Source organism: Pseudopodoces humilis, chromosome 19 (genome assembly GCF_049639895.1).
Source record: "Pseudopodoces humilis isolate 2021_Gansu_Grassland_sample_001 chromosome 19, ASM4963989v1, whole genome shotgun sequence".
Lineage (NCBI taxonomy): Eukaryota > Metazoa > Chordata > Aves > Passeriformes > Paridae > Pseudopodoces > Pseudopodoces humilis.
The window spans coordinates 6249602-6269153 of record NC_142218.1 but is presented as its reverse complement, the minus strand read 5'-3'; the positions used below and the strand labels follow the sequence as shown (position 1 = coordinate 6269153).

At 45.5% G+C, this 19552-nt stretch overlaps 2 protein-coding genes across 9 annotated transcripts; one reads left to right on the top strand and one right to left on the bottom strand.

Annotated features, from left to right (window-relative positions):
* TTPAL (alpha tocopherol transfer protein like) lies at window positions 1-10545 on the top strand. 8 transcript variants are annotated; one of them, XM_088064408.1, is made up of 7 exons: window positions 1085-1193; window positions 2483-2935; window positions 3651-3844; window positions 5639-5749; window positions 6456-6617; window positions 7912-7953; window positions 8344-10545. In XM_088064408.1, exons 2-6 carry the CDS (start codon window positions 2497-2499, stop codon window positions 7921-7923), a joined length of 918 nt encoding a protein of 305 aa, XP_087920534.1. In that variant the 5' UTR covers window positions 1085-1193; window positions 2483-2496; the 3' UTR covers window positions 7924-7953; window positions 8344-10545. The 8 variants fall into 8 exon arrangements, with proteins under 8 accessions (XP_087920531.1, XP_087920529.1, XP_087920534.1 ...); XM_088064406.1 differs by having other exon boundaries at window positions 6456-6653; XM_088064407.1 differs by having other exon boundaries at window positions 7912-10545.
* Window positions 10546-10670: 125 nt separating this feature from the next.
* Window positions 10671-18807, bottom strand: SERINC3 (serine incorporator 3). The gene is made up of 10 exons (XM_005524677.3): window positions 18698-18807; window positions 18038-18199; window positions 17386-17579; window positions 16593-16672; window positions 15809-15946; window positions 14831-15000; window positions 14018-14108; window positions 13438-13615; window positions 12409-12636; window positions 10671-11597 (listed from the first exon to the last, which is right to left on the bottom strand). The coding sequence occupies exons 1-10, from the start codon at window positions 18734-18736 to the stop codon at window positions 11459-11461; spliced, it is 1419 nt and encodes a 472-aa protein (XP_005524734.2). The 5' UTR covers window positions 18737-18807; the 3' UTR covers window positions 10671-11458.
* Window positions 18808-19552: the final 745 nt, after the last annotated feature.

The following is a 19552-nucleotide window of genomic DNA, read 5'->3' as shown; positions in this document are numbered from 1 at the left end:
GTTCCTGGGATTCCCACTCTTTGTCCAACTATCCTTGACTCCCTCTCCTGGCGGAGAGCACGGCTTACAGCGAGAGAGAAGAGCAGAAACCACCGCCCTGGGACTGACTGTCCCTGGCAGGATGCTGAGGCGTTTGCAATCACCCTCTGCATCCCTTCACCTGCGGGGTTAAACGCGGCATTTCCCCCTCCCCAACACTCCCCGGTGAGTTTTAAATGCAGCAAACCTGGGAACGACCACCGTTTTTATTACAAATTCCATGCGGACAGGTCCGGCGTCACCACCTGGCCTCCTATGAGCTGCCTTTCCCTTCTGTTCGGGTCGCTGCTGCCTCACAGGTACCGACCTGGATACAACGGGGGGACAAAGGCTGTGCTCTGGCTGGGAGAGGCCCTGGGATGCAGATATATATAAATATATGGGATATATATATTTATATATGTGTGTATGTATATGTGTGTGTATATATGTAGATATATATGTGAAAATAAAATGTAATTTTATATATGTGATTATATATTGTATATAAATGTCATCTATATATAGGTAAGTATATTTGCTGTATGTTATATAATTACATATGTTATATAGCAATACTATATATACACATAACATACATAATTCATGTGTATTTAAAGGTATATATATACATATATATACACACATATACGTATAGAAAATAAAAATATTTTATACATAAGATATTCCATACACATAACATGTATTTTACAAGCGTAAAATGTATTTGTTTTATAAAATATATGCATTATTTATGTATTACATGTTTGTGTGTATTATTGCTGTATGTATTATATTTATGTATTATATGTTGTGTGTAGATATATATATATATACGTGTGTATGTATGTATGTACGTGTATATATATAAAATTCTGCCATCGCGGCTCACGGCTGGAGGCAGTGCCCTGCCGTTGTCACGGAGGATGAGGTGGCACTGAAGGGCCGATGTCCCTTCGGGAAGTGTCCCCGGGGCTCCCCCGCTGCACGGAGCAGATGCCAGAGACAGAGAAGCCCCAAATTCTGGGCCCGAGGCGGAACCGCTCGGGGCCGCTGCCGAGGCCGCGGTGCCGCCCCGGGGCCATGGCGCAGGCGCGGCGGGCCCGTCACTTCCGAGCGGCCGGGGCCGTTCCGGGGCGGCGGGGCCGGGACGCGGCTGCTCCGGGGGAGCTCCGGTACGGGCGGGCTGCGGAGCCCGGGGACTGTGGGGCCCGGGGGCTCCGGGACGGGGGGGCTGCGGGGCCCGGGGACTGTGGGGCCCGGGGACTGTGGGGCCCGGGGACTCCGGGACGGGAGGGCTGCGGGGCCCGGGGACTGTGGGGCCCGGGGACTGTGGGGCCCGGGGACTCCGGGACGGGCGGGCTGCGGGCCCGGGAGCTGAGGGGGTTGCAGGGCCGCGGCTGAGGGGGAGGTCTGGCGGTCCCTGGCAGCCTCCTTGCCCCTGTGCCTGTGCGGACGCTCGGGGCTGGGTGCTCCCAGGTGAAACGCGTCCCTGGGAGCGATCCCGAGGGCCGTCCCGAGCAGCTGGGGAAGCTGAGGTGGGAGCGGGGCGTTGAGAGCTCTGTCAGTGCAGGAGGAAGGTGGGTGCGGGTGACCAGTGTCCCTGTGGCGGGCGGCTCCGTGTGATAGCCAGGAGCGGTGTGATGTGCTCTGAGTGACTGAATGCTAGCAGCTCAGGAAAATAAAGCCGTATTTCCCTGCCAGCCCCAGGTCCAGCTACAGGAATTATGGCAGGCTTGTGATTTTCTGACTTTTACTTGTCTCTATCCACTTGTGACTGGATTTGGAATTTCAGGTCCCAGGTCAGACATCTTGGCATCACACTGAAAAGTTAAAACTAGATTAGGCTGGCCTCAGTACCCATGCAGTGCTGGCATAAGAGTCTGTAATTTTCTTACTTGCTCATCCAGTTTGTTTACTGCAGCCATTTCTTATATTCCCAAGTGCTGCTCCTCCTGAATTACTCAAAACATTCACCTGGGCAGAGGTGCTGGTAAGTGCATATGTTTGCCAGAGAAGTTAAGCAAAACTTCTGGTTTTCTGGGTTTAGATGGGGGAGCTTCTCAGAAGGTGTAATTTGGCCAAATATGAGAATCATGACAAACTGGGATGTTTGCTTTGCCTTAGTTTCCAGCTGGACATGGGAAATAAACATTAAGGCAGATTGAATTCTGTGTTTTGCAATGAAGCTGTGTAATTCTGTATTATAACTTTATTGGGTTAGGTTTCATCCAGGTTTCATTCTACCTGCTAGGTAGGATAAAGAGATTAGAGTGACTTGCACTTTCTAATCCTGCTAGGAGAATTAAAATCAGTAGAGTCCCTTGACTGTAGTGCTGCTTCTTGGAAAGGCAACGTCTTTAGCTAGGAAACAGGGATACAGAACATAATAAATATGTAAATAGACAATGGGGTTGTAAGTCTGAGGGTTTGTTTGTCACATGCAGCATTTATTTTTTGACAGATTGCTGCTGCATTATGTCAGGAGAGAGCGACTGCACCAGGACAAGTCCGTCAGCAGGGTCTCCATCGGACAATGAGCTCCTGCCAGACCGGCCAAAGTATGTTTGTACCCTGTCTCCTGATCTTGTTACCAAAGCCCGGGAGGAGCTCCAGGAGAAGCCTGAATGGAGGCTCCGTGATGTGCAGGCACTCCGAGATATGGTGTGCAAGGACTATCCTTCCCTGGGGACGTGCCTGGACGATGCTTTTTTGCTAAGGTTCCTCCGAGCCAGGAAGTTTGATTACGATCGAGCGCTTCAGCTGCTGGTGAACTACCACACCTGCAGGAGGACCTGGCCAGAGGTGTTCAGTAACCTGAAGCCATCTGCAATAAAGCCTGTCCTGGAGTCAGGCTTTGTCACTGTGCTGCCTCACCGGGACCCGCAGGGACGCCACGTCGTCTGCATCCGCCCAGGTACTCAGTCCTGAGTGTCTCTGTTCCCCATCCTCGAGGTGTGTCTAGGCCAAAAGCCTATTCCCTGCTCTCCCGTGAACAGTGGTGACTTGCACAGAGTATGTGGGCTCTCTCAAATTTGAAAAGCTGACTGAGGAAGGCACGGGCTGGTCCTTAGCCAGCATTATTCCAGTTCCTTTGCCTGTGTCAGCAATAACTGTGATCATGGCAAAACAAAAATGCAGTGAGATGGGTCGATGAAATATTAGGCAATTCAAGAAAAATTAATATGCAGCAACTCAAATTGAAACAGGGCTGCCAGCCTACCCTGAGAAGCTTGTAATTTGTTTTCACAATAACCAGAGAGAGAAGCCTATAGCTCTGACTCCTGTATAAATAATCAGTCTTTCATGTGCTTTTGGTGCTGCCAGGCTTGCTGTAAATTTCTCTTCATTCATTCTCCTCTTTTCCATTTACCTGCCTTCTTTCTGAGCTGAAAGTGCTATTAATGAGCTGTGCTGGGTGGAGAATGGGGTTCTTAAAACCATTGCCTTTGCTCCCTGAAGTAAACATGAGTTGCCATTTACCAATTGCTTAAGAAAGGCTGCTCTGAAGTAGAACTGTGGCTATACAGAATAACTTTTGAGTCCAGAAAAACAGAAAATCAGTTTTTTGGAATGTGTATTGTTAGCTTATCTTCACTCTCCGACTTACCATCCCTGTCTTGTAACCTCAGACAGATGGACACCCAGTAATTATCCGATTACTGAGAACATTCGTGCCATATACTTAACCTTAGAAAAACTCATTCAGTCCGAAGAGACCCAGGTGAATGGAATTGTAATCCTGGCAGACTACAAAGGAGTCAGCTTATCTAAGGCGTCTCATTTTGGTCCTTTTGTAGCCAAAAAAGTGATTGGAATTCTTCAGGTAAGACCTGAACTGGTGGGAAAATAAGCTTGTGCATTGTAAATGATTGCTTCTGTGTGCAGAGTTCTTGACTATATCACCACAAACTTCATCCTCTTGGCTTTCACTAGCAGAGTTAAACATGTCTCTGCCCAACCAGTTTCTCACACCCTTATAGCCAACTTACCTCACTTGCCCCTTTTTTTTGACTTTTGCATTCCTAAAACTAAATTTACATTAGAAATGCAGACTTCGAGTTGGAACAGACAAAAGCAGTTCTGCTGGGTAGTGGTTAAGGAGGAAAGAGAGCAGAGAATTACAGTTAGAGAGGAGACAGTGAGGAAATGGCCTGATACTTAAATGGTTCCTGCCAGCCAAGATGGAGCCATGGGGCAAGTGCAGGTTCCAGCTCAAGTGCTCCTGCAAAAATTTTCAGAGGACTTTTGGTTGAGTATGATTTGAGGAGGATTTCCATCCATGCCCTGAAGGCAGAGGTTTCTTTAGTACAGGGGCAGCAAAAGAGACAGTAATGAAAACATCTCTGCTGGGATGTGTGGAAGGAAAGTGCTGGAGAACAAGTTAGAGCAAGGGTGTAAACACAGTGAAGCTGGACAAAAGGGGAAGGAAAAAGGACGCAGGAGTAGCCTGGCCAAAATGGCAGGAACGTCTGATGATTTTACTTGATGTTGATACAGTCTGGAAGACTGAAGAGTGAGATGAGAAAACTTCTCTTGAATGGGTTCATTCCATCATTACTTTTGTTCTGGCCTGAGCTGGTTACATCCTTTATTGTATCCATGGGGGAATCAGGAGGGATAGGGGAATCAGGGGAGTGTATGGAGATGAGACTGGTAGGTTAAGGAAGGCCTTTGTAAGAACTCACTCCTTTACATTTTTATCTAAATGTGTAATTTAACTGTAAGCCTATATTTAATTTGTACAAATAAAGCCATGGGTGTCCTGCTGTTCCTGCTGGAAGATGTTCACAAAACAATAGCTGGACTTGGGGAAGGACATAAAGGTATGGTGGAATATAAATGTGTTGTGCATCAGCCTTGCTGAGCTGCAGCTCCTGCAAAGATGAGGTAATTCACCAACGTTCCTATGGAGAAAAATACTCCAGCAGTGCCTCTTACCTGCTTTTCACTCCAAGTACTGACTGGTTTGTATATGTACAGCTGGTTATAGGGGAAAGAAACTTCACTGAATCCTTAATTGCTGATCGTGAGCTTTTGCCTATGAAAAATATTTCTGCAAATAAATTTCTGCAGCAAAAATTGCATAATAAGATGTTGTTTTAAACTGTCCTGTATGGGAAACAGTGTGTCCTAGTGATATTAGATTCCTTCTTCACATAAAAATACATTTTAGAGTCTCCTGGGCACCAAATCTTGTTGCTGGACACACTGTTAGAGGGAGCTTGCTTGGGCACTGAGTGTGGTGCACTCCTCAGGAGCTGCAGACATCACTGTGACTGCATCCTTATTAGGGCTGGGAATACCCAAAGGACAGGGATTATCTGAGTGGTTTTGTCAAGGGAGATAAACATCAACATTGAAAATGAGGATTTACTGACAGCAGTGTATTTTTATGGAGGTTTTTCTTGTCCCTTGACTTTGTTTTTATGCTCACAGATGTCATCCAAGGACTGCTCTCTGTAACAAGTTGAATTTCTATTGTTGTTTGGTTTATGTTGGTACCTCAGATTAAAGTTGGGGAGCCAGTGGGTTGTGCTGGCAGTGAGTCTCACTTTAAAAAGAGAAAGATGGCAAATGTTTTTTAAACTGCATTATAAAAATCTTCTTTACCCTTCAGGATGGATTCCCCATTCGAATAAAGGCTGTTAACATAATAAATGAGCCTCGTATATTCAAAGGCATTTTTGCAATCATCAAGCCTTTTCTGAAGGAAAAGATCGCAAGCAGGGTAAGGTGTGATTTTAACGTCAGTATTAATGTTTGTAAGTTCCTTGCTTGGCCATTCTTAAAAAAAAAGAGAAATTATAATACTTGACAGTTAGAAAAATGTTGATGCCATTTTACTTTCTGCTTTAATTTTCAAAAATATGCCTGTTGGGAAAATTCTCTGTGAGACAGAAACTTTGAGGAACTCAATACTGGCAAAATATTAAAATGGAACTTCAGTACATGTGCTCTGTATCCAGGACATCATCCCTGGTTGGATTATTTGGGCCAGTAGCACTTTGTTCATGAGGTGGTGTCACAGGAAAACGCTGCTGCCCCTTCCTTGCTCTTTTCCCTTATGCAAAGGTCCTGTGAGGCACAAGTGTCCTCTCCACAGGACTGTGGTTGCCAAGGATGATTTTTTTCCCCACAAGGATAAGTAACTTCAATCCCATGAGCAAACTTGGGGATGAACTGAATCTGGAACCTCAGCCCAGGCACATGTGAGGTCTCTTGCTGGGATTTAATCTGCACAAGGTGCGGATTGTCTCAAGACACTGGTGTGTCTGACTGCATTTGCCCACTATTCTGTGCTGCCATTTGCCCATGAACACATCACTTCTTAAAGTTGCTCTTCAGCTCAAAATAAGCTTGTTAGCTGACTGTTCAGCAGTTTGCTGTAAAGTGTTTGATGTGCAATTTTAAAGCTCTTTTGCTTTCTCCTTCAGTTTTTTCTTCATGGCTGTGATCTGAATTCCCTTCACCAAAACATTCCTCCAGTGATCCTTCCTGAAGAGTATGGTGGCACTGCAGGCAAGCTGGACATCTCTGCCTGGAATGAGCTGCTGCTGGCCTCTGAAGAGGACTTCGTGCATGATTTCTCAGAGCTGGTACTCCCATGTGACAGCTCTCCCCACGACCTGCTAGTGAGTGGGGATGCTGATGAAAAGCAGTGTGATGATTCCCTGCGAGGGATGAAACCTCAGCTCTATTACTGTTACTAACAAACCACTGGAGGGAAGTTTTCCAGCACAGTTAAGATCTGCTCTGCTAGATGATGTTGTGAACTCTGCCTTACTCCTAAACCTGCAGTTTAGGGACAGACTGCTGAGGCACTTTACACTGTAGAACCAAAGGAAGCTGGAGAGGGCACAATAGGGGCAGGGCAGAGTTCGGGGAGGGTAGAAGCAAAGAGCACAAGTTATGTAGAAGACTTGAGGCTCATCAACCTCTATGTGAATGGTGCAAACTGGCCTATTCTTTCCAATGATAAAGGGAAAAAATTATTGCAGGTAGGTAAGCTTCACAATTTCTTGTCCCCGCCCCACACAGGTGATAAGTGAGGATGATTTAGGAGCTTTGTGATCATCTGGTCCCTTCCCCTTCTGCAAACACCAGTAATCCAAGACATAAAAATGGCTTTTGAACCCTTCAAAATATAATTCTGTAGTGAAGATTGCTTAAAACCATAGAAGTCTAACTTGGCCTGTCCTCTGTCATGTGGTTCAGATTGTGAGTTGGTATTTCTGAAATATCTCAGTGAATATTTGTTCAAATTAATACAGAACAAAATTTATTCATGAATACCTGTATGTAGGTCTTATCTTAAACTTCCTCACAGTTGGAAGAACTGTGACTGATGGATTAACTACCATAATATCCATACCAAGGTTTATAGAGCAGGTGCAATCTTCATTTTCAGATCACTTACTAAGGCTTTTGATTGGACAGGAGCTTCAAATAATGAGGTTCAGGACCAAATAAAAGAAAGCTGTGTCAGCCACCTTCCCACATTGCTAGTTCTTTTCTTGTTGAGATAAGGAATTGGATAAGTACTTCATACCCAGGATATGTGAGGAGGTTTTGTAGCAATTGGCATGTGATGTATAGAAGGCAATACTTCATTAAGACAGCAAGGTCCTGCTTTAGCTTGTTACTTTGGGCTGATTTTGAGTTCAAAGTCTGTGAAACCAAATGCAGACAGGCTTTTTAAAAGCACATTCTTAAATTTCCTGATATTGTAGCATTTTGTTCACTGTGCTTGTCAGCTCTTCTGTGAAGTGTTACAACTTGGTTTACAACTTTGTTGACCTCTTTTGTCTTTGGTTGTCATGTTCCTGTATGAAGTTAGACTTGAATCATCTCTGTGATATTTACCCATAACTTGTATGCCTGTGCTTCTAGGTCTTTGTCTAGAGACAGAACTAACATTGATGTCAAACCAGGGTAAGATACCTGTGTCTGAATAAGCTGTTCCCACTCCCCAAGTTCATTTTGTTTAATGGTCTTGAATTAGAACCTAACTCTCAGCACACTCTTTGCACACATTCTTCTGCACTATTATGGTGTGGAGATGGGAAACCTCACTAGGATGAGGAAAGCACAGTCTGTTACTTCAAGGTGAAATAATTCACTATTTGGTGGAAAAGAACATCCCTTCTGATTGGGAACTTATCACTAGAGCACTTTCTCTGGATGAAATCTTGATTTAGTGCCAAATGTGATTATAGGCACCAGTTACGTTTCTGTAAATATAAAACTAAATTATCTTGAGGATCTCAGACATTCATTTTTCAAAGTGCCAAACTCTGTTTTGAATGTCTTTCTTCCTCTCAGCCCCCTTGCAGCATGACTGCACTGCCAAAAGGAGGCTCCTCTACAACTGTAATGACTGACCTGGCAGCAGATCTCCTCCTGGAACTAAGGGGTGGCAAATGCCACACCTGTCATCCCAACATTATAAAAAGAGACTGGGTACTGAAAAGGGGTAAAAGTAAAACAATGAAGCTTTTTTTCTTTCCTGGGTAGCAGTTCAGAATCTGTAGGAGCAGAAAACTCATCACATGAACAGTTGTAGATTAAAGGTGGGAAGAGATTAATTTTCCTTATGTTTCTTACATTTAGAAGTCAATTGTAACTCCTCTTTGGTAACTTCTACCTTTAGTGCAGGGAAAAAAACAAACTGCCACTTTCATCTACTTAAATAAGGTAAAAGAGTACTGCTAAGCAGCTCCTCCTTTGTGACCAGAATATGCTCTGTGTTTTGCAGAAGTTAATTCAGTTTTTTGCCACCTAGAAGCCAGTAGCACACAGCACCAGGACTTGGACAGATAAGTGGCTGCCCACACTGCTAAACTGCTAGAACAGAGAGAGTGGTGCCTCTGTTGTTTTAGTGCCTCTTAATTCCAGTCACAAGCTACAACTGAAAAAAACAGGATGGACCATTTTACCTATAGATGAAGGCCTGACTGATAGTCTTTCCTTAATTGTGTTGCAGGGTTAGAAGTGGGGGTATACTGACTGTAGGAACCCTTGTATAAGTACTAGAGGGGGAGATTGGATGTTCAAAATTCATTTTAATGTCCTTCAAAAAGAAATAAATCTAGTGGTGTTCAGCAGAAGGCTGAGGACCCTCTACTAAACACCCTTTTCCAGGCTTTTATATTTTCTTGCATGCCTTAAATAGTAGGCAGACTAGATCCACCCTCTTCTTTCCTCTGCTCACTAATAAAGAATATGATTCAAACATAATAAATGAGGCTATATGGTTGTGCTGGGTTTGGCTGGGATAGAATTTTCTTCACAGGAGTCAGTGTGGCAGCCGTGGTGCTGGCTGGGGTTAGAGCACCACACTTTCCAGTGCTGAAAAGTGCCAGTCTTGTGGCAGAACTACTGCAGAACTTCTTTTTCTTAAAGCTAGCTCCTGGGCAGTGGATGTTGGGATGCTGAATTAAGCCAGGCTTTATCAAGCATCTGTTCTTTCTAATTTGCTGTTCCTTGGCTTTAGAATTCAGCCAGGAATTGCAGCTTCACTGAGCTGTGTTTCTAACCCTGAAGTCACTCTGACCAGTGCTTGGCATGTCTTACAGAAAGCACAGCTCTGGCTTCTGTGTGCCTGGCTACAGAGCTGAGAATGTTCTTTGAGCTTTAGCACTCAGTAGCAAAGAAATTAGTTTGTTCCCAGAATTTCCCATGTCAGCATTTGGAAAATAAACATTTGTGTCAAGTATAGCATCTCCTTAGCTGCAAGTGAAGAGGATGGCTAGAAAAGCTTACAGGATGGGGTTGTCTTTTTTTGCTTAGGGATTGCTTGGGTTTTTTTACAGCTCAACAACTACTTTGGTCCTTCTTCCCACTTGAAATAACTTTATTTTCCAAGGTTGGATGCCTTTCCCAGTACATCAGCCATCCCTGCCAAATCCAAAATGTTATAAGGAAGGATACTTGAACTGCATTGGCAGTAGGGGGCACAAAAGGTAGCTGCAAACTGTACATAAAAGTACTTGAATTTATACTCTTGCAAATGGGTGTTAGGAGGTATTTTCAGGAAGTAGCTGAAGTATAGTTTTTGTTACATCTCATTTTGGCATGAGTTATTAATTGTGTTATTCAACTACTAATTTTGCCTTCTGTTAGAATTCTGGTAGGGCTTAGAGGTGTTGGGTAGTTAAGTGTACATCTTATTTTGATAAAATTTATTTTTATATTGCATTTTATAAAACAAAGTCGTCAAAAATGTGTATGTTTATGATGCATGACTGGGTGATTAAACACATTGTAACAGCTGCTCATTTGATATTTTCAATACCTTTGTCTCGTGTCATGTTGGGATATTTTACTGTAAATGTCAATAACACACAAGTTCCACACTTACAGTTGCTACTACACATAATCACCAGAGCACTGCATTAGCAAAAGATGTTGCTTTCTGTTGGAGAAGTAGAAATTTACTTGAACTGAGCAATTTCAAGTAACAGGATTTGACATTGACAGCCTCATGGGGAAGATACTGTTTGTTTCAAAAGAAAGATGTCAGTATTTACTGCATAGAGCAAACACGCAGTCACATCCAGCTGGACAGGGCAGCAGCTGATCACTGCAGGTGCTATTTTCCACTAGAGAAGTAACTGCTATTTCTTAACACTTCAACAGAGCTGGGCCACTTTCAGTAGTTAGTCTGCTTTATTCAAATGAGTTTACAGTGCAAATGCCTTAGAGCCAATAATAATTCCATGTCTGTTACTTTTATTAAACATATTGGACAACTGAAATCAATCAATAAGCTCTATTTTCCAACATAATCATGAAGTTGATTAAGCTACTCATACACTTACCACTCTATTTGGCAAACAATCTAAAAAAGAAGTTACCATAGACATTGCCTCTTAAAAAGGGCAAGTTTGTCTTAAAAAGAATTAATTGTTAACCAGTTTTTCGACTTCAGTTCTCATCTTTTGGTGAGGAATAAGGGTGCTTTTTGCCACAACACAGAGTTAAGTAATTTAAATAAACTTTTCCTGTAAATAAACTTTAGCAGTGGAATGTAGAAATCAAGCAGCATGGCTTACACTTCCAGAAACTGAAGCATGAGCATAGTAGTGCATTATGCTGATTATAATTGTTCTTTAAAATATATTACTTCATATTTAACTAAATGATAACTTCTATTCAGTAGAAGGTTGTGGCTTTTGGACAGAATAGATAATTTCTTTTGTGCTTTGACAGCACAGCTGTAGTGAATTTTAAAAATGCAGTAGTAAGATAACCCTGGGAAAGGTTAAAATAGAAAGATAACTGATAATTTTGATGCTGCGTCAAGCGTTATGCAATATGTAACTATCCAACTGCATTTTAATACCAACATAAGAAACAGTAACTAAAGCAATAAATGAACATTTTGGCTTTTAGCAAAGAGTTCCTCACTTTTGTAAGCTTAGACAGGTGCAGGAACTTAATTGAAGTCTCTATTAGTAAGGACAAGAGGAGCCACTAAGGTCCAGAGATAGAGAAGCAGACAAACCCAGCTGGAGGTTATCTTCACCCACACGGCTGGCCACTTACTTGTCATGGTTTTGAAATCTGCATCAGGGCTAAAAAGTAAAGAAGTCCATTAGTAGTCACAGAAAGCACCTCCCAGTATTCCTTGGTACCTCTCATATGAATCTGAAGTGAGGGCAATCCTTTGGGACACTCCAGTGCAAGACCCTTTGTGAGAACATAGTGAGACAACTAAACCAGCAGTTTCCTGTTGTTCCTTCACAGCCTCTTGGTCTTGGAACCCAGTTTTCAATCCTGCCTGCCCATGCTGATGTGCTGCTTGCTGTTCAAGGAAGTATTTGCATGAGCTGTGCAATAGACTCCTGGTGGCTGCTGATCTCTAAGTGTATTTGCTAATTAATAAGTATTAAGAATTAATACTGTCCTGGGGGCAGTGGTTCTGAGCTGCTGCAGCAGAGCATATGTCCAAGTGTTTCCAACAGATGTAGGAAATCACATCCTTGATAAGCAGCACATATGGCTGTCCCTGCACATGTTTCCCAGGATGAAGAGCCACTACCAGCAGGCTGGCTTCTAACAAACTTTGCAGGAGACCACCTGAAACCAATTCCATGGGTATCCTTCCTGCTACTCATCCAGCTGAAGAATGGCAGCCACAATTTCTGCCCTTTCAGCTCTGAAGTAGTGCCTTGGAACCACAGCTGCTCCCTGTGCTGTGCTCACATTTTAATTCAGCAACACTAAACTGAGAAGGCACAACTCTAATGTGACTGGCACAGGGACAGCACCTTCACCAGCTTGGCAGGAGTAGGTGGCACAAAAGGTGCCCCCACAGGGCAGGAGTCTCCTATCCACATGGAAACACTGGCACACAGAACCCATCGCTTCCCATCTGGCTCTTACCTGTACCAGTTTGTCAGTGTCATCATGATGTAAAGAGAGGCAAGGAAGAGCATGAAGTGGAAGAAGGTGTAGCTGTACTGAACCCCATCCTTCTCATTGTCCGTGACACGGCGCACTTCTCCATCCTCGGCAGCCCCGCTGCCTGTGCCCACGGTCTCCTCCAGGATGGCAGTGTCACTGCCAGACAGCGTCAGCTTGTTCACCTGGCTGTTACTTGAAGAGCGGATGCTGCAGTGTAAAGAGAGACCTGGTCAACAACTCCTTTTACAGTCAGGTATGTTTGCTAGTAAAGCAAGCAATGGACCACAATGAATGTCTAAGACTAGCAAATAATATTTTTTAAAATCCATTTGGAAGCGTAAGGAAATTCCTCCAATTGTTTTTATCCAAGCTTTTGTTAACTTAAACAGCATTCCTAGTCACAGGTCATAGAAAGGTGTGGTTTGGAAGGAACCCTAAAGATTATCCTGTTCCAACCCACCTACTGTGGGCAGGGACACATTAGACTCTAGACCAAGGACAACAGACCAAGTTGCTCAGAGCTCCATCCAGCCTGGCCTTGAACACTTCCAGGGATGGAGCACCCACAGGTTCTCTGGACAAACATTCCAGTGCCTCACCATCCTCACAGTGAAGAATTTTTTCCTATTATCTAATCTAAACTTACTCTTCCAGTTTTAATCCATGTCCTTGTGAAAGTCTCTCTCCATGTTCCTTGTAGGCTCCCTTCAGACACTGAAAAGCCTTCCTTTCTGCAGGCTGAACAAACCCAGTTCTCCCAGCCTTTCCTCACAGGAGAGGTGCTCCATCCCTCTAATCATCTTGTAACACATGTTCTATCGATTTGGCTTACAAGGCTTATCCTCATGCACAAAGCAAAAGCAGGTTTATGAGCCACATTTGGCCTTGGGCCGGAGACAGCAGCTGGATGTGAATAAATGCAGGTACATTTTGCACTAGACCCAGATTCAAACCAAAGAGGCAGACAAATCCTAATTCTTTATCACTGGTTATCAGTGCAGATCCTACCTGGAATACAAGAGGCAAAGGACAAAGATAACCAGTCCAACAACACTCTGGGCATCCCACCACTGCAGGGACTTGGGTGGAGCAGGAGTGGCAGGTGGGATAGTGGCATTGGCTGGAACAGCTGTGGGTGCAGCTATCTGGGTGATGATGTTGAGCAGACTTGGGTTACAGTTTCTTTCTGAAAGGGATTTTAAGGCAGATTAGAGGAATGAGCTTTGCCAGCACGTAGCTAAGAAAAGATGACAGGTAAACGTGCAATTTTTCATTCCCTTTAACTGCTGATCTCTTCAATTCTCCAGAAGCAGAAATTGCCTGCAATATTTTTCCTCCCTGTGAGCTAGACAAGGGCATAATAAATAAATAACATCAGAATGCCCTGACACTGTTTCTTTTTCCCCCCTTACAAACACCCCAGTTTAGTTCTGCAGAGGCAGTTTGATGGTTTTGGTCAAGTCAGCTTTTCAGCCTGAATGGATTTGATCTGGACAGATCAGCAATTCCCACAGAGTGATCTGTAATAACCATCAGCAGCTTCTGCTTTGACACCAAAATATGTGACTGGAGACAGCGTGTTCCTTACCAGGCTCATTGGACATGGCTGCCCAAGTGAGGTACATGGTGTAGAGTGTGATGACAGAGGACTGGAGGAGGCCAGAGCGAGGCTGATGTTCCTGTTTCAAAGCAGAAGAGCAAGGTCAAAAGGGCAAGTTTTACCTAGAGTTGTATAGTTTTACCACTGCCACAGAAGAAACAATTACTAGCATGAAAATTATTGCTGTAGAACAAAGCTCAATGCATTTCTATGTTCAAAAGACTGGAAGAAACTCCTGAGAGTCATTTAATTTATGCAAAAAGCAACTCAAACACAGAAGGAATAAGCAAACCAAATCCATTTTTTTTGTGCCCAAGACTCAGTTTTGGGCTCTTACTGAGTTAATCTCAACCTTTTCAAACAATTTTGTAGATGTGAATCTAGCATCTGATTTGAGCAATCTCAGTTCAGAATCGAGTAACATGCAACTTTCCTCTTATGTTAAACAAGCTAACCCCTAATTTCAAAACCACAGTATTAAACAAATAAATCTCCAGCTATTTTCCTACTCCCTAACAGATTTCTCTGCTCTGCTAGGGCCTTCACCACTAAAACCATGCCAGCAGTCTGCCACATGGAAACAAAGTCCAGAACCATGTTAGCTCAAAAAAGCCTCTCTTCAGAAAATATGTCACTATGTAGTGCAATGGTTTCAGAGCAAGATTTTTTTTTTTTAAGTTCCTAACTAGCATAGCTTTTATAGCCAAGTTTTAAAGTTCTTTTGTCTGACTGAACTGGTACTAAATCCTTCTCACTTCCCTGCTTGGTATGTCAGAAGGAAAGAGGAGATAAAAGTAATACCTGAACTTTTGGAAGGATAGAAATGATGGAGACAACAATGCACAGGATCATGTTAAAGCTTATGAAGAACTTGTTCTCAGTGCAGTCATCAGGCTTCGTGTAGAAAACGTAGAAGAGAACGACAAAAACCAGGGACAAGGCATAGAACAAGCTTGTACAGGACAACAGAGCTGGAGGAAAAAAAAAATTACATTACACATATAGTTTTAATAGTCCATCTAAAGTGGCTTAATGTCCAGCTAACACTGGAATAAGACAGGCTTGCTTCATCACCTGGCAGTCTGAGTCACAGAACCAGACTAGCAGACTGAATTTTTGTAAGGTCTGGCTAAATTTCTGCTTGGGGTCACTAAGCAGCACAGCTCAGAGGAAGGCCAGTGCTGCCATCAGGGGAACAGGACTTGCCTTTCAGCAGCAGTTTAATTAGTTTAACTGGTATCAGGCCACAGTGGCATAATGAGAGAGTGCTTTTTGCACACTCCTCATGCACATTTATGTGCCCCGGATTCCTGTGCTTGAGGTCACCCATTCGCATTTCCACTCTGTAAGAAGCTACAAAATGCTGCTGTAGCATTCTTAGCTATGAGCCAAGAACCACAACAATTAGCACTTTGTAATTAATGGCCAGCCGGGGAGCAGGCACCAAGGCACACTCGGTGTGGTGCTGCAGCCACTGTCACAGACACAACTGAGCTCCTGGGGACACAGCAGGGGAGGGGCAGAGCAAAGCTCAGGTTTGAAGAGAACCAGGCTCCTGGTTTATTAGCACTGTCAGATGTGCTACTCACAAGCCTAAAATATTCTGCATTTTAATGAACAAGAAAAAGGAAACACTGCTGCTATTAATTCTGGGTGTTAACAGCAGTGACTCAGGGACAATATGGAGTTTAATTCTAGCTATGTCTGCAAACCAGTAAATGATATTCTGAAGGGTACTGGCCAGTACAAACAAATCCCTTTACAGGTTAAGATTCTTACCTGCATACCAGCATTTAGAATTCCCCTCTTCCATTTTCTCAACCCAGCTCTCATTCCAAGAGTGAGCAAAATCCACAAGTAGAACCAACTGGATAAGAATGAAGCAGAAGGCTCCAGAAACACCAATCCAAAACCAAGCTAGAAAAGGGTGCAGGAAGAAAAAAGGTTAGCTTTCATCATGTGCATGCTACCTCCATTTAAAAACAAAAAAGCTCCCAATTATACTACAGACAAATAATGAAAAAAACTGAAACTGGAATTAGAAAATCAGATGCTGTTAATCACTTTGGCCTCAATCTGGCAGGAGCATGGGAATGTTTAGCCCAACATGTTTTCAGAATGAAGGCAACATCTAGCATGTGGCATCTTTGTGTACGTAAGTGCCATCATGCCATATTTCTTGGAGGGTCAACAACCCTGAAGTTCCTCTGATGTGACCAGACAGTAGAAGTTTCCCACACAGATTTTTCAGAGATTCTAGCGAAGTATTTAGGACTTGTCAGTGTCCTGAGCTGCCCCCAGTCCAGTGCCAGAAGACTCAGCTCAGTAGTGACTGTCTCATGAAGTAGAAAATTATTAATAACCAAAACTTAGGCAGTTGAAAAGGGATTTCTTATTGCCATAACTTCAGCTGGTCACCAAAACGCTGGATGAACCAAGGTATTCCAAGAAAGATGGGCAGAAACTGCATCTTCTACAAGAGAACTTTCACTGTTGCCTAATAAATCTGTGAAAATGTTTGAGCTTATACAAGTCAGATTTCCATGATGAACATTAACTGTACCTCTTGTGAAAGGCCCTTCAGGGATATAAAATGCTCCAACCATGATAGCCACAATAGCAGCTATTTTGAAGAACCAAAACCTTTAAAAGAAGAGAGAAGTCATAAATATTAGTCTTATCCTGTGTTGACACACAGTAATCATGTGCTACATGATCTGTAAGCAGCTTGGTCCTGCTCCAGCCAAGGCTTTGGATCATATGATCCTGTTGACTGGGGAGGTTGAGGACTTCCCATCACTGGAAGTATTTAAGGCCTGGCCTGGATGGAGCTTTGAGCAACCTGGTCTAGTGGAAGGTTGGAGGGTTGTGGATGATCTTAAGGTCTCTTCCAACTCAAACCATTCTATATTTTTATGATTTTATGCTCTCCAAAGGTCCCTTTCCAATTAAATTACTCTAAATGATTCAGTGATCTAGCCCAAAACTAACTCAATTAAATCAGGCAATTGGAAATCAGAAACCAGTTTCTGCTGGTTCAGTCAGACTGGCCTTGAGAATGACCCAATGCATGCCAGAGGCTGCACAAGGTTGGAGATATAAACTAGCTGCAATCTGACATCTCTATGGAAACACAGAGCACTGCCCTTTTGGTTACCCCACCTCAGAGTGGCCCCTTCAACCAGGACACTGAACATCTCACATAAATAGGAAGCTTTTAAGGAAACCAAAGCACTACTCTGTATTGGGTCCAAAAGAAACCTGTCCTTGTATGCATAGAGGAATTTCCCCAGTGTTCAGCAGAGAAGCTGGAGGGAGGAAAGCAGCTGAAGGGCAGCCAGCTGGCTCACACATACCCATTGTGAATGGAGGCTCTGGGGTCGTTGCTTGTTTTCACTTCAATCATGAGCAGGGAGAGGAGGAAGAAGAACACGGCCATGGCAAAGCTGACCCGATAGACAGCTCTGTATCCCACAAACACATCACAGCTGACAAACCCATCCAAGTGGGGGATCTGAGTGTGAAGCCCATCGTCACAAAATCCAGGTATCTGGGTAAAGACACATTTCATTGGGAATTTACGTCTATATTTGCAATTACATTTTCTAAGTTCTGTAACAGCCAAGGCTTTCAGTCAAAAAACTTACGAGAGATCAGAGAACAAAATACCTTGTGCTCACACCTTATTATCATCTGTCTCTCCCCATGTCAACGCTTTTCACCCAGGAAGGCTAAGATACCACAGCAGCAGGCCTCTGATAACAACTGACTGTCTCCAGGTCTGGTCAGATTTCAGAGACCAGGAATGTACTAAAAAAGGAACATTTGCTGAATTTGCTGTTTCCACCAGAAGCCATTCAGTACATGCAGCATCTTAACCCAGGAACAAGGACACTCGGGTGTTTGTGTCTCACGCATAATCCATTCCAAGAAAAGAAAATCAATAGTCACTGGCACAAGTGATGACATTTAAGACAGTCAGAAGGAGGTTTTTTCCCCCCTCCGTACCTTTTTCAGCTGCTCTTCCATGCCTGGTGCCAGCATAATGCAGGCAAGCACAGTACTGAGGAGGAGGAGGAAGGCATAGATAAGACGTGTCACTGTCGAATTCTTGCTGTTGGGGCAACATCGGCACAGTAAACACGAGGCACCGCTGCACAGACAGGGAATCTGAAGGGCAGAGACAGGAATAGTAAGAGCATTCCCCTCGCAGCTGACACCGGCGCATTAGGCGACAGCGAGAGGAAAACCCGAACCCCATTTAGAGACACTCCACTCCGGAGCGCACAGATAAACCGCTAATCGGCCTTTCTGACTGACAGCGTGTTTGCGAACAGCCCGAGATAACCGGGTTTATCGGCCTTGGGCTGCCCCCGGGGCCTCGCCAGGGCGGGCCCGTCCGCCAGCCCCCGCTCCAGCCAGGCGGGCCCCGCGGCTCCGGGAAGGGCACGGACGGCTCCAGCCGGGCACCGCTCCGCTCCGAGGGGCTGCAGCTCCGGCGGGACCGGGACCGGGACCGCGGGGACTCAGAGCGGTCCCCCCGCCCCTGGGCCGACCCGAACCGCCAGCGGAGGCACCGCACCGGGCAGGGCCCGCTCCCCGGGATAACAGGAGAGGTTGGGGATGTGAAGGGGCAGGTTTGGGGTAGGAGGGGAGCCCTGCACTCACCCAGCTGGCCACTGAGCAGAGCCCCAGCACGGCCCCCATGGCGCCGCCGCCGCCCCTCCGCCCGCTTCCTCCTTCCGCCCAGAGCCCGCGGCCTCAGGGGGCGGAGCCGGCCCGAGCCGACGCCGCCGCTCATTGGCTGCTTTCCAGCCCGGCGGCGGCCGCCAGCCAATGAGAAGGCGCGATGCAGCCGGGCGCCAGGGGGTGGCGCGGGAGGGTGGGCGTGGGCAGGGCGATGTTGTTTATAACACTTCTTCCGTCTTCGCTGAGGGAAGGGAGGACGTTGATTGGTCGAAAGATCAATGAGTGGGCGGTTCCTACAGCGTGACAGCCAATGAGTGACGCCCCTAGGGAGCCCGGCTGCTGTTCCATCCCTGCGCCGGTGGGGGCGCTCGCCGTGCCCGGGCGCGCGGCCGTTGCCATGGCAGCAGCGCGGGCACCGGGGAGGCACCGGGGAGGCACCGGGCCGCGCCCGCCCCGCCCGGCATTGTGGCAGAGCGCGCCGCCTTTCCCGTCCCCTGGGATCCCGCAGGACGCTCGTAGCCCGGGTAACGCCGAGCCCTCGGGCCCCGCGGGGTTGTGACCCGGCGCGGTGACAGGCGTCAGGGCCGTGCGAGTGACACCGCGCTACCGCTGACCTCACCGGCGGCACCGCCACAAGCGGGATGCCGGAGCAAGCGGGTGGGCAGCCTTCTGCCACTTGATGTACATCTGTACGGATCGTGCTGCGAGCAATGACAGTGGCCCAGGGGTTGGCGACACTGCTGTCACCTGCCCTGCCGGGGGCCGCCGGCCTGCTCAGCCTCTGGAAGCTGTTTGACCGGGGCACAGTGTGTAACTCATTCCCCCTCTTGAGCG